General features: G+C 36.2%; 1 protein-coding gene across 1 annotated transcript in view; it reads left to right on the top strand.

Moving 5' to 3' along the window:
• Positions 1 to 14912, top strand: part of Me1 (malic enzyme 1) — a 161425-nt gene that overhangs the window by 13342 nt on the left and 133171 nt on the right. The window contains exons 2-3 of the mRNA XM_008827829.3: positions 3746 to 3879; positions 5764 to 5913. Coding sequence (XP_008826051.1) covers positions 3746 to 3879; positions 5764 to 5913 — 284 coding nt within the window. The remainder of the gene's footprint in view (positions 1 to 3745; positions 3880 to 5763; positions 5914 to 14912) is intronic.

Raw genomic sequence — 14912 nt, 5'->3', positions numbered from 1 at the left:
AGTTCATACAATGTGATGTGAGTCAAATATTCTTTTTTTTTTTTTCAAGATCAAGGACAATCTTCTTAGGATCCAGAGAAAGGAAATCAAACAAGACTGTAAACTAACAGAGTTGCCAACACCAGTCATTTGTTTATGGGCTTTGTAGTGGTCATAAGTAGGTGAGGTGATATGGATATATAACACTAGTTTATTTATACTGACTCTGAATATCATCAGCTGTAGATAAGTAGCTCTGCTGTACGTAAGAATTTCTCAAGCTTGTAGATTTAGTGCAGTTCATTTGATTTGTAACCCAAGTTAATCCCCTTGTGATCTTTTCCTTTGTTCGCTGCACATGTCCATCCAAAATCAACTCTTTCTTTCCCGAGAATGAGTCAACTAGACCATATTTTATACTGATACTAACTCTTATTCACTTCATTTCTTTGCACCTATTTTTAAATTAAAATATTATTGATATGGGTGTGGAACCCTATAACTGCCTGCTGGGCCTTCTGCTCCTAGGAGTTTTGTTTTTCTGGTAAGTTTCTGAATTACTCCTACCAAAGTTTTTTTCTAGTTATGTTTGCATAGAGACTTCTAATATAAGCCCATTGTACCAGCAATTCAATTCTCATTTCTCCTTAACAGTGTATTTTTTCAAGAAGATAGACATAGCTTATTAACTAGTAGAAACTAGAGGAGTAGTTGCTTTGTTTGCTGTGAAACAAATGCCATTCTGTTGACTAGTGGTGTAGTGCAAAAGATTTTTTGAAGAGTTAAAAAAAGTGAAAGAAACAAAAGGAGAAAAGTAGGAGTGAACTTAAAGTGTGTGAGGATCCTCTTAGAATTAAAGTTTCAGGTGGTCTGGAAACCTAATCTGTAGACAGATAATCTTTTCAACTGCATGAAAGATTTGGCAGAAGTCAAATGAAAGCGAACTGGTGTACTTGCTCTGAAATCACTGTCCTTTGTCGTGTAGGCCCTGCAGGATAACACTAATGCAAAAAATCTTTGAAAACTTCTTTGAATCATTTCACTGTTAAGTTTTAGATATAATGACTTGTTCATAAATTTCTGTAAAATATTTCCCATTACTATTACTATGCTTATTATGAAAAATTAAAACCGTGATTAAATATACTCATATTTTTTAAATTTCAAGGATTCTGAGATTTAAGTTTCTATATTCATTTTCTTCAACTCAGAGAATATAACCTACTAATGGAATCTTATTGTTTTTCCCAACCATAGGACTTTTTAACTTAGCCCAATTCCTGTTTTCTGACCAGAAAGTTTTTTTTTTCTTTTTTGTCTATTTGGCTTACAGTACAGAAGAGTCTGCAGTTACTCAACATACTAAACATCAAAGACTGTCAGAAGATTTCCATGTGGCTTTCTCATTTACACGGCATAAGATACTGTGGCTGTTAGATTCAGGAGTTAAGTTTCAGAGCAGACATTGGAAAACGTTTATAAAAGAATTGGCTAGCTATATCAATTAAAGATGCTGAATGCCATTGTTACTTGAATGAAGGAGTATATCTCAGTACATTTGACAACAAACGTTATTCTCAGAAAATCAATATTTTGGTTGGTATTTTTGTAGGTACACCATGAAGGTGTTTAACATTCATTGTTTATGGTTTTTCCACAATATTTGTATATTTTTTGAGTTTTTCCCCCTAAAATTTTCACCTATTTTTCTATTTTTAGTTAGAAAAAAAATTTCTCTTCCTTCTTTTTCATATATATCCTATTACATAATTTTGTTTCATTCCAAGGAGTTATTCTGTGACATTTTTGTCTTGAGCAATGAGTTATATCTACCATATTATAGATAATTTTCTCACAGAAATACCCCTTTCCGATTGCTTTAAATTTTACGAGTCATTTCACCAGAAATAATATGCTAGTCAGTTTTCTGAACAGCAGTTTTATAGTTCCTAAAACGTTAATGTTTCTAAAGATGAATGTATAAAATGTTCTATTTTGTATATGCAATAAATTATTGATTTCTTATAAAATCAGGACTCAGGAGTCATTATTCTCTATTGTAAGAACTTTCAGGGACAGAGGAAATGAGTGTAGAGACTCTCAGTGAAGTTTGTGTTTGTTCCTACCCATCAAGGTTGTCCAGAAACAGTAGAAATCACAAGGTACAAACCTGACTTAGTCCTTTTGGATTGCAGTGATAGAATACTATGGACTGGGGGTATTTAAAACACAGAAATGGTGTTTCTTGCTGTTCTGAAGGCTGGGAAGCACAAAATCATCACACTGAAGAATAATGTCTGTTGAGCTACTGTATAGTTCTCTTATAAGGACACTAATACACAAGAAATGAGTTTCTTGCCGTTCTGAAGGCTGGGAAGTACAAAATCATTGCACCGAAGATTAGTGTCTGTTGACCTACTTCCTAGTTCTGTTATAAGAACGTTAATCCTATTTATTAGGACAGAGAATCCTCATAACCTGCATGAAGGTTAGGATTTCTCCATGACCATTTGGGGGACACACAAACATTCTTACCTTTATGCCAGCCATCATGCTGTGTCAGCACTTAGGCTGGACCCAAATAACCAACAGCCCAGTCTCTTCAAAGAAGCTCATTAGGAGTCAGTTTCTCCACTAGGAGCGCCTTAATCCAGTCTACCAACTCTTTCTTTCTATTAATGACTATAAGGCTTCTTTGCTTTTACTTCCTGTAGTGTACTCCAGCAAATCTCTTCGGTCCATTCTGTTTTTGGCACCAGCCCATTATTTGTATTTTATTTGCTTGTTCTAGACTTCCATAGCTTTTTATAATTGCAGTTGTGCTGTAGCATCCGTGTTTATGTAAATAGATAATGTAACATAGGAATAGTAAAAGAGGATACTTGGGATAAATCTTGATGAGAGGCAGGGAAAAAGAACATTTTTGATCATAGTGTGATGAATGGAGGAATAAAAGCATGTGGTGCATTTGGACAATGGGGCATTTAGTGTAGCTAGGAGTGTGTAAGGATTATAGGAGATAACCTGAGACAGGACTGTTGGAACAGATCCAGAATCATGCAAGGTATCTATCTCCTGACCTATTTCAGAGATGCAAACACAGACTAAGCTGTCCTACTTATAATTTTAACATTGAACAACTATTCATTTTTACATTTTCTGGCATTAATGGTTGTATTTCATTTTGTGGGTTTTTTTATGATTATGTGTATGTGTATATGTATGTGTGTGATTTGTGTGTATGTGTGTGCACATACGTGCACATGTGCATTTGTGTATATGCGTGTGGAGGCCAGAGGTCGATATTGCATGTCTTCCTCTCTCATTTTCAATCTTATTTTTTGACACAGGGACTCTCACTAATGCCAGAACTCACTGATTGGTTAGATTGGCTGGCAAGTTGGAGATCTGCCTGTCTCCCCACTCTCCAGTGCTGTGATTACAGATATGTGCTACCATGCCTGACTTTTATGTGCATTCTGGGGCTCCAAGTTCAGGTCCTCTTGTTTGCACAGCAGGCACTTTACCAACTGAGCTATCTCCCCGGCCTCTCATTTTTATGCTTTTAAGCAGTTTCTTCATACCCCTGTCTATGTCATCACAGTGCCTGTAGAAAAGGATGCAGATGGTTAGTTAATTCCCAGTTGCCTGGGTGTTCTTACAGTTAGAGACCTGATTTTTGAATTTTAAGTTTTCATTGGATTGTGTGAATGTGTTTTTGTCTTTTATCCCCCCTCTCCAAATCATTGTTTTCCTTTCTCCATAGGACTTGGCTTTTACTCTAGAAGAAAGACAACAGCTGAACATTCATGGATTGTTGCCACCTTGCTTCGTCAGTCAGGAGATCCAAGTCCTTAGAGTAGTTAAGAATTTTGAGCGTCTGAACTCTGACTTTGACAGGTAACACATTCCTGTACATATTTCTTTCATGAAATTCTCTAGCTTATTTGGTTTTTTTGTAAGAGAAAAAGTTAAAATATTTAGTGATTTGGAGTGGTTAGTAACATTTGAGGAGAATTTGCTTGTTAGCACCGTGATTTTTTTAAAGCATTTGCTGTTTAGGATCACTTGAATGAAATATTTTTTTTCCTAAACTGTATTCTCATAAGAGAAACTGCTTTCTCTTAAGATGAATTTTTTGTCTATAAGAAAATGCTATCTTCCCATATTACATACACACACACACACACACACACACACACACACACACACACATTATTTGTATGTAAGCACAAATATTCTTGACAAAAAAAAAAGAAAAAATATCCTGTAAAGTAACTGCTCTCAAGGCAACTCTGTTGGGAACTGTTAGTCCCTCTTGAGGACAGCATCCCCAGTGACCCACTCCCTTCTGCTAGGTTCATCTCTTGAAATTCCCAGTACCTTCGCCATGGCCACACTGGAGACCAAGCTTCCAGTATTTGTTCCTTAAATGACATACTCGGGTGATATCTAATCCATGCTGGAAATCAATCCAAAAGGGCTGCTGGGGCTATTGAACACGGGTTTTCAAGACTCTTTTCAAATGCACAAAGTAGTTTGAGTTTCATCCTTTGTAACATGAAAAGGTTCGTGTGCAGAAAGAGAACTTGATCAGAAATGCCTCTACCCAGAAAAGGCATTAGATACAAGTAGTAAGAAAAGTCTTTGGAACTTGCCTCTTTAGTTACTTTTAAGGAAAATACTTCATTCCTTTGTTAATTTCTTTTGGCTGTTCAGTAGTACAAATTAAAGTATGAAGTCTTTCTATTTGCTAAAATTAGTGATTAAACTCTATTGTGACATTGTATCTGCCTTTTATTATAAAATACAGACTAAGTCTCAAAGTACTGAATAAAATTATTTTATTTAGGCAATGATTGAAATGTTTGAATAATAGTGATCAAATTTATGTTTCTTCACTCTTTGAGATGTTGAAGAATATTATTAGTGTGGTGGTGTATATGTGTGTGTGTGTGTGTGTGTGTGTGTGTGTGTGTGAGTGTGTGCATGTATGTGTGCGCAGGTGGAGGTTGGAGGAGGATGTTGGATCTCTTCCTCTGTAGTTCTCCACCTTAGCTTTTGAGACACAGTCTCTCACTGAACTTGAGCTCACTGATTGACTAGGCTGGCCAGCCAGTGAGCTTTGGGGCTCTGCCTGTCTACCGATAGAGCTGGGGCTGCAGATGCATATCACTGGGCCCAGATTTTATGTGGATGTTGGAGATCAAAACTCTGCTCCTCAGGCTTGTATTGCAGATATTTTCCCCACTGAGCCATCTCCCCACTCCTTGAAGAATATTTCTAAATTTTTTGCTGTTGTTACTGTTAATTTTAAAAATATTTTATTATTTTTATTATGTGTGCATGAGTGTATTGCCTGCATGTATGTGAATGCACCCATGTTGTGCAATGCCGCGGAGGTCAGAAGAGGACTTCGCATTCCCCTAGAACTGTAATTAAGGATGGTTCATAGCTGCCATGTGGGTCTGGGACTCAAAACCATGTCCTCTTGCAAGAGCAGTCAGTGCCCTTAACCGCTGATCCATTTCTCCAACCCCTGCTGTTAAGTTTTTAAGATAGGGACTTGCTATTTAACTCAGACTGGCCTCAAACTTAAAGTTCTGCCTGAATCTCTTAAATACTAGGATTATAGGCATCTGTTATCATGCCTGACTTCATTAGTTGTTTTCTATTTGACTAAAAAAGTACTTTATTCTTGGTTGAGAAGTATTTAATTAGATTTCTAAACAGCCGTTTCATGACTCTGATGGTTGTAGGTCTAATTGTGTCTAATTCCCACAGGTATCTTCTATTAATGGATCTTCAAGATAGAAATGAGAAGCTTTTTTATAGTGTGCTTATGTCTGATATTGAAAAATTCATGCCCATTGTTTATACGCCCACTGTGGGCCTGGCTTGCCAACAATATAGTTTGGCATTTCGGAAGCCAAGGTATGTATACTTTCATTTTAAGTACAACTTGTATTTTATCTTTTTCCAAAAAAATTTATTTTGTAATTGACAAAGGATGTATTAATGTATGATGCACAAAATAGTGTTTTGAGCATGTGTACGTCATGAAATAGCTAGGTCAAGCTAGTTAACATACTTATCAGTTATTTTTGGAAAGAATACTGAAATCTATTCCCTGAATAATTTCAAGAATATACTATGTAGTCGTTAATTCTAGTCCCTGTGGTGTACAGAAGGTTTCTAGAACTCCTTCTTCCTGTGTAGTTGAAAATCTACGTCCTTTGACCAGAATCTCCTAATCTTATAACTGCTCCTTCCACCATTCTGTTCTTTGCACCTAGAAGTTAAATGAGATTTCACATATAAGTGAGATTTATCTTTCTGTGTTTGGCTTATTTCACTTAATAAATTGTCTATTATGTTCACCAACGTTTTCACAAGTGACAGGATTTCTTCCTTCTTTAAGGCTGAATGGTATCCCATTGTGTATATGTCTTCATTAATGCATTTGTCGTAAACATTTAATTTGATTCTATGTCATATCTATTGTGAAAAATACTGCAACAAATGTGGACATGCAGACATCTATTTGATATGCTGACGTCACTTCCTTTGGACACATATTCAGTAGTAAGATTGTTAGATGAAGTTTTGTTCTTAACTTTTTGAGGAACAGCTGCATTGTGTCCCATCCTGGCTGTGTTAATTTCATTGCTTCCAGCAGTGGACAGCAGGTTCCCTTTCACTCACACCCTGGGCCAACAAGTCTTTCAGCACTTTGATAGTGGTCCTCATAACAGGTGTCAAGCAGCAGCTGGTTGTGGTTTTTGTTTGCATTTCCTGATGATAGGTGATGTAGAATGGTTTTCCATGTACTTCTTGCCATGTTCATGCTTCTTTGGGGGAATGTGTGTTTATAGTGTTGCTGTGTTAGAATCTGGTAATTTGCTTTCTTGCTGTTGAGGTGTTTGAGTTCCTTATATATTTTAGATTAGCTCCTCATCACATGTATGGTTTACAAAACTTTTTAACCTCTCTTCTTTTTTTCTCAAAAAATTTTTCCTTTGTGGGGCTGGAGAGATGGCTCAGCAGTTAGAAGCACTGGCTGCTCCTGCAGAGCAACTGGCTAACAACTGTCTGTAACTCCAGTTCCGGGAGATCAACACCCTCTTCTGACCTCTGTGGCAATTGCACAACACAGTGCACTTACATACATGTAGGCAATACACAAATACACATAAAATAAAAAAAATAAAATATTGAAAAACATTTTTTCTTTTGCATAGTGAAAACATTTTTTAGTTTGATATAAAACAATTTATTTATTTTTTCTTTGGTTACCTGTGCCTTTAGGGTCAAATAAATTTATTGTGAAACTGGAGTGTGGTGGCACATGCCTGTAATCCCAGTACTTGGTAGACTAAGGAAGGAAGGTGAATTTGAGGCCAGCCTGGGCAACAGAGTAAGAGGCTCTCTGGAAAAAAAAATAGCTATTACCCAAACGTCTCCCACCATGTGTTCTTAGCTATGTTTACAGTACCATGCATTGATTCCTTCCTACTGAGCAGGCCCCAAGTTCAATTAGACAGCTGTTGATTACCCCTGAAATAAAAGTGCCACTATTACATCAGTAGAGATACTTGTTGCTTTTGTATCCTGCAATTTCCCTGTATTTATTAGCCATTCTTACAGTTTTTGTGAGCTTCTTTAGGTTTTTCCGTATATGTCTGTATGTATGTTAGTAGTGTGATTGTCATCTACAGCCTTCTTTGTGTTAAGTATATCCTTCCATAACTAATTTCTTCAGTCTTTATCATGAAAGGATGAAAATCTTATTATGTGCTTTTTCTGCCTCTGTTAATATTAGCATACCTATTTGCCCTTCATTTTGTTAATGTGGTGTGTATTGTTTATTTGTATACATTCTTGCATCTAGGGACTTAAGTCCCACTTTGATCATGGTGGGTGATCTTCTTAATGTACAGTTCTGAATTCACTTGGTGGCTTACTTTATAAGACAATAAACAGTATCATTTCTTTTTTATACAAGTATTAATATATTTGATTATAGGGGGCTTTCTTGGGATTAAAGCATTTCATAAATAAAAAGATAAACAATTGGAATAGGGGACAGGAAAGCTGGGAAGGGTTGATGAGGTCATCATAGCAAAATACTCACTGATGTTGAGTCTGAGTGTCGGCATTTGTTATATTCTTTCCTTTTTTCTTATAAATTTGAAATTTAAGTGGAGGAATGCTTTATTGCCAAAGAAAGTAAGGTGTATAAAACTATTTTCTACTTCTGTATGTCAGTTTTCTGTCTTACTACTTTTTAATGATTTTTGTTGAATTTTTATGATTTTGAAGTTTTTCAGTACATTAATTTTCATGTCTTCATGCACAACTATATTACAGAAACCTACTTGAAATTGTGTTATATGTTTCAATTTTAGTCATTGCATATAATTAGAAAGGGAACTGAATATGTTTGCATGATGATGGATCTTCAGGCATCTGTAGCATAGTGGCTGACTATAGTAGTTCCTTTTTCATTCTTATGATGAAAACCTGAACTTAGAAACTTTATAAAGGAAATAGATTTAGCTCATAGTTTTGGAATATCAGGGGCATGGTGCTGGTATCATCCTGTTTTGGTAAAGGTCTAAAAGTGGGTAACTTTGCAATGGTAGAAACAGGTGATGGAGATCCACCTGCCTCTGCCAGCCAAGTGCTGGGATTAAAGGTATGCACCGCCATTTCTGGCTCTCCTGGAAAATTCCTTGTTAAAATGTTTATTTTTATTTTATGTGTATGAGCATATTGCTTGTATGTGTGTGAGTGCACCTGTGTCGTGCAATGCCTGTGGAGGTCAGAAGAAGGCGTCAGATCCCTGGAACTGGAGTTATGGATGGTTGTTAGCTTCCATGTGGGTGCTGGGAATCGAACCTGGGTCCTCTGAAAGAGCAGTTAGTGCTCTTAATTGCTTAGACATCTCTCCAGCCCCCTGTTTTGGAAAATTCTTAAAGAAATACAAGGAACTGTCTTAAGATGAGCTACAACAAAAATATTAAAATAGTTTTTCCTACATTTAGTGTTTATATACTTATTTCCTTCAGAATTCCAAAGCATAGCTGGATCATTCATTAATTAAATTAGATAGGAAGTATACCTGGTAAAATAGACCCTATCATGACCAAGATTAGAAATAGACATGGATACATTTTTTAGTTTAAAGATTGTTTATTCATATGAAAATATAAACTCTCTTCACATGTCCATTAAATAGTGTAGTATTGCAGGATGAGAGTATCAGTTTTAATTGAAACTAAATTTGTCAAGTAGCAAAAAGAAGAGACGCTTAAAAGAATAAATGCAGAAAAAAATTGCTGAAGCTAATACTCCTTCAACCAAATATGTTTCCATTACATAGTGTGGAATGTGACTGTAGTAACTATTAAATCAATGGTTAACTGAGTAGAAACATTCATGTTTAATTGATGCACCATTTAAGTATATAATACTAATTTTACTTAAGCTAGAACTACTTTAGTAGCACAGTAACTGATTATAAATAAAGTAAGCATAAGTTGCTTATGGAAAGGTACATGGTTTCATCGCCAGTTTTAATAATTGCAAGCTATATACTTAAACCTTAAAATGAAGGTGCTGTCTTAGTTCAGGCACTATAACAAACTACCATTAACTGAGTGCCTTCCTAACAAGAGAAGCTTGTTTCTCCTAGTCCTGGAGACTAGGGAGTATAAGATAGGGTGTTGGCTTGGTTATGTTTTGGAAAGATGCCAGCCTTTGAATTTTGGAAGTACACAAACCTTCAGTCTTTTGCAGACACTTTCCATAGCTTGATGCTATTCTGCTTATTACTGAACCATTAAAATGCCAACCGATAAGTGAGCCAATGCCCAGAGGTCCTAGGTCTCCTACAAAAAGGTGGGTGGACCTGGCTTTTGAAAAATGACCCAGATGGGAGTTTGTGGGAAGAGGCAGTCCTAGAATCAGGTAGTCCTAGCTAGGAGAGCTGCCCAGGGTAGCCAGGGTTTAATTGGATTTGGTTTTCTTAAACTAAGCTACATTAGAATTCTTAGACATATTAAGGAGACTTTTTAGAACTAGAGAGCTTACACCTCTCATTTAGTCTGTAAGTTTTTTTCAGAAATTCTCTCAAGCATCAAATCATTGATTAAATTGATTTTCAATCCTTTCAGAAGAGTGATTTTATTGTTAAATGTTACAGTAACAAGTCTTTGATTTCTGTTTATACTTCTGTAATATTATGTGGTTCATTTATTCTATTTTGTTTAAAATAAGCTTAGTATTTCCATTAATCCTGTCTTAAGGTGTTAGATGGAGAACTTCATGGTGAAATATATTAAAATATCAAACAAATGGGAATGTTTGAACTAGTTCACATTTTAACTGTTACTTCAGTGGATTTTTTAAAGCTATAACTACTTTTTAGTTTTACATAATTATTTAGAAAAATTTTTGTTTATTATAGATATGCAGGCGATGATTTCTTGAATTATGAATTCAAATTATTTTTCTGTGCAGGATAAATGTTGCATTTATGAAAGTGTATATGTGACTTGTAATAGGTAGGAATGAAGTAGAGTGTCCTATATCATAAGTACTGGAAATTCAGTGTGTGCCCATGAGATTAAAATTCCAAAGTATTTTCTTTCTTAAGCATTGCCTTAATTAGGAAAAATGTGGAGAATGGGAAAAATGTAGACATGATTCAAGCATCAGTTCTTCACATTAAGATCTAAGTGTTGTCTAAATTTATGCATAGACATATAAATCTTTTTAGCAAGGCAGTGAAACTTATCTTCTACTGCAAGAAGCCCTTAAAAATATAAAGTAACTGTTCATTGATCTTCATCTGGAGACTTTTTTGTGGAAAACTTGAATGGAAATTTAAGTTTCAGATCCAAGAATAATTTTGCTACCATATGTGTGGTACACCCTGGTGTTTTGATTTAAATGTGCACATAACATAAAGAGAATTCAGGAACACTTTGCCAAGTTTTACCTCAGGTGGTACTCATGAAAGGATATAAATTTAGTCATTTTCCTATCTTAAAGAATATATGTATTTTTAAGGAGAAATGTAAATCTTATTCTTCATTACTAAGAATAAAAATAAGTTGAAAAACATCACCCTGGAATATTTCGTGTATTTTTGGATACCATGTTTTTGATGGGTCACTGGCAAATTGTGCTGTGTCCAGAGAAGTTGACTGTAGTAGGAACAATCATTGAAACTAGTCACTGAGAATGAGTTGAAGGAACTAGAGATGCTTAGCCTAAAGACTTCAGAGTAGGGACTGGAGACATGGCTCAGTGGTTAAGAGCACTGGCTGTTCTTGCAGAGACCTGGGTTCAAATCCCAGCACCCACATGATGGCTAACAACTGTCCGTGGCTCTAGTTCCAAGAGATCTGACACCCTCTTCTGCCCTCTGCAGGCACTGCATTTCATGGATGCACTTACATGTATGCAGGTAATACAACTCATACACATAAAGTAAAAACAAATTGTAAAAATTAAAAAAAGAATTGAGAGTAAAATCTTCAGTTCCATGACTTTTGTGTAGAAGTGTTCATAGGACAGCCACAGAATGTAGAATTGAGCTCTGGGCAGAAGTTCTTAGCAGGGTGCATTGCTTTTCTGGGGTCTTCTACCAGACACTGGAATTGGTGTCCTTTACTTTCACTTAAAATGGTTGAGTGCTTTGGGTAAGCCTCAGAACTGTACCTGTTTTACATGAGATTCTTGAAAACCATTGAATTCAAGATCAAAATTTTCTTTTATTTGCATTTATTTTTTTCTGAATTTATTCCTGTGCCATGGGTCTTTGTTTCTTTAATTTCTTCTGGGGTATCTTTTTCTTCTGTGCAGTCTCTCCTCTAACTTAGGAACAGTCTGTTCCTTTTCAGAGAGGCTCATCTCCATTGTGTGCATGGCAGTGCATCTTGGGTGCTTTGTTCACCTAGATGTGTTCAGTGACCAGAGAATTTACATCTAAACCCTTAAGTTCAACCTTTAGCCTTACTCTCTGCATTTGGGGGTTGGGGTTGCTTTTTGAGACAAGGTCTACCTGTCACCCCAGCAGGCCTGGATACATGGACCAGGCTTGCTTCACTCTCTCAGAGATACACCTGCCTCTGTCTCCTAAGTGCTGGTATTAAAGGCAGCACCAAGCCCAGCCCTACTCTATATTTTTAAGCATGTGTAAACACTCTTAGCACTCTTTTTGGGCTATAGACCCTGTGTCGCGTTCCACTATTTGGCATGGGCACACGTACCAACTCCAGCATTATACTGCAGGAATGGCACACTTAGAAGCTTTAAATTGACACCTTTCAGATATTTGGTGACTTTTGGGGTATGTGCTACCCTTTGATGGCTTTGGCAGTTTTACCAGTGTTTTTAAAAACTTAAAGATTTGAACTTCTTGATTTGTATGATTTTGTGTGGTTTTTCTGTTACAAGATAGTATGGAGCCATTTTCACAGGCCACCTTAGGCCACTTACAGGAAGAGGGAAGGTCGCTTTTAACTAGAAAATTCTGTGAATGTTTTTAAAAGAAGCTTACAAAGGAGTACTTTCAGGAATTTGGAACATACTGTAAAGTATACCTGACATGACAGTTCAAATAAATCCGCTTTATAATTCAGAAAGATTTCAGTTACAACTTTTATTATAATCTTGAGAACTATTAAAATAATATATTTTCAAACAAAAGTATTTTAAAATGATTTAATGATCTGGTTGATTAAAATTCCAACTTTATCCCCTAAACAAACCTTGACTCCATGTCATTTTATCCTGCCTATAATTGTTTGGTTTCAACTTCTCTAATTTGAAAGACTAAAAAGCTGAATGTTACTATTTTCTCAACTGATATATTACATCCTTTGATCTAATTTTATCCTCTGATCTAATTTTTATTTTATTTTATTTTTTTGGTCTTTTTGAGACAAGGTCTCCCTGTAGCCCAAGCTGGCCTGGAACTCGGTATGTAGCCGAGGCTGACCTTGAAGTCACAGAGATCCACCTGCCTCTGCCTCCTGAGTGCTGGGATTAAAGGTGTGCGCCACCATGCCTGGCTCTAATTTTTAATTTTTAAATGCATTTTCTACCTATTTTTTCCTGGCATATGCTTTTAAAATATTTTATTTATTATTTTTATTTTATGTATATAAGTGTACTACCTACATGTATGTAAGTGTGCTCGTGTCATGCAATGCCCTTAGAGATCAGAAGACTGTCAGATTTCCCTGGAGTTGGAGTTAAAAACAGTTGTTAGCTGCCCATGTGGGTGCTGGGACTCGAACCCGGGTCCTGTGAAAGAGCAGCCAGTGCTCTTAACCACTGAACCATCTCTCCATTCCTTTCTGGCATATGTTTTTAAACCCTTGATTATGTGTTTTCCCTGCATGGGTTGCAGTTATTGGGAAATACTTTGTCTGAGACAGCATTACCCCATCCAGCAGCCCTGTACCTCAGTCAGTAGTTGAAGAGAAAGCAGGTTCGCCCTTGGGGTAGTAATCCCTCCAGCCTTCTTCACATACTTCCTGCTGTGTTCCTCAAAAACCAGTGCTTTGTTTTCATCAATTTTCTTGACAAATTAATCTGTATTTACTATCATGAGAGAATTTGTCTGTCAAAATGTAAGTGTTTAAAAACAAAAGTGTAAGGGAAATTGTCAATTTTAGCTCAATATTGTTTTATTCTATATTTCATGATATTTTATATTATGTTTAGTAAAATTTATGAACTGGTTGATAAGATTTCAAGTTATATAATTATCTGTTTAAATTATGAAAATTACTGGATTTTATCTCTTTCTAACTAAAGTTTCCCTTTTAACAGTGTAACATATATTCTTAATATGATTAGTAGATGAATGAGATGCTTGCAATAATTTTGAAAGGATCATATTTTATACATTTAAAATAGTGCTATTTTTGAAATAAAACATTTGCACTATAAAATGAGGTAATTTGTTCTAAAAACTAAGGATGTAGTGAGTATATTCTTCAATTCAGAGAAGTTAATTTTTATTGAAATTTGCCAAATATGGGCCATTTGTATGATGAGGTCACTGTTACTTTGGTTTCTTTCCAGTAGTTTACACCATGGAGGTTCTATGGGGTTTATCAGAACAATCTATTTATTTATACTAGCTGGGAGCTCATCCTACTTTTTGTGATTTTCATACAATATAATTTGATGGCATTTAGAGCCCCTTACCTTTCTCTACATCCCCCTTTTGCTTCTTGCCCGATATGATACACTCTATTATGTAATAAGGCAGCCTAACAGCCTATAGAGTCTAATTTGGGTCTCCAAATGTCCTTTAGTGTGGGTTCATCCACTGGAGCCTGGTTAACATACCAACAGCCCCATGCTTGAAAGAAACTGTCTCTGCCACTCCCAGCAGACATCCGTTGCCACAATTTCCTTAGGTGGGGTTGGAGCTTCTTATTTACTTCCTTATGTCTATGCTGAGATTTTTTTTCTGTCTTAGCTTGCATGGGACCTGTGCATGCTGTCACCATTGCTGTGAGTTCATATGAGTAACTGATCACCTGTTTAGAAAACTCTGTTGCCTTGTGGTCATCTATCACCTTTGGCTCTTAACAATCTTTTCATCCCCTCTTTTGCAAGTCTTGAGGGACAGAAGTTTGATCTAGGTGTCCTATTCAGGGGTAAATGCTCTGTAGCCTCTTGTTCTCTGCACATTGGCCATTTATGGGTTCCTGTGTTAATCACCATCTACTGCATAAGGAAACTTCTGTGATGAGAATTGAGAGATGCATTAATCTATGAGTATAAAAGTAACTCAATGATGCCAAATGTTGGAGGGAATGTGGGGAAAGGGGAAGACTCATCCACTGCTGGTGGGGTTGCAAACTGGTTCAGCCCCTATGGAAGGCAGTGTGGAGAACTCT

This window comes from Nannospalax galili, unplaced genomic scaffold (assembly GCF_000622305.1).
Source record: "Nannospalax galili isolate Female #2095 unplaced genomic scaffold, S.galili_v1.0 scaffold2893, whole genome shotgun sequence".
Lineage (NCBI taxonomy): Eukaryota > Metazoa > Chordata > Mammalia > Rodentia > Spalacidae > Nannospalax > Nannospalax galili.
Note: the sequence above shows the minus strand (reverse complement) of the source record. Positions and strands in the feature narration are given on the sequence as shown.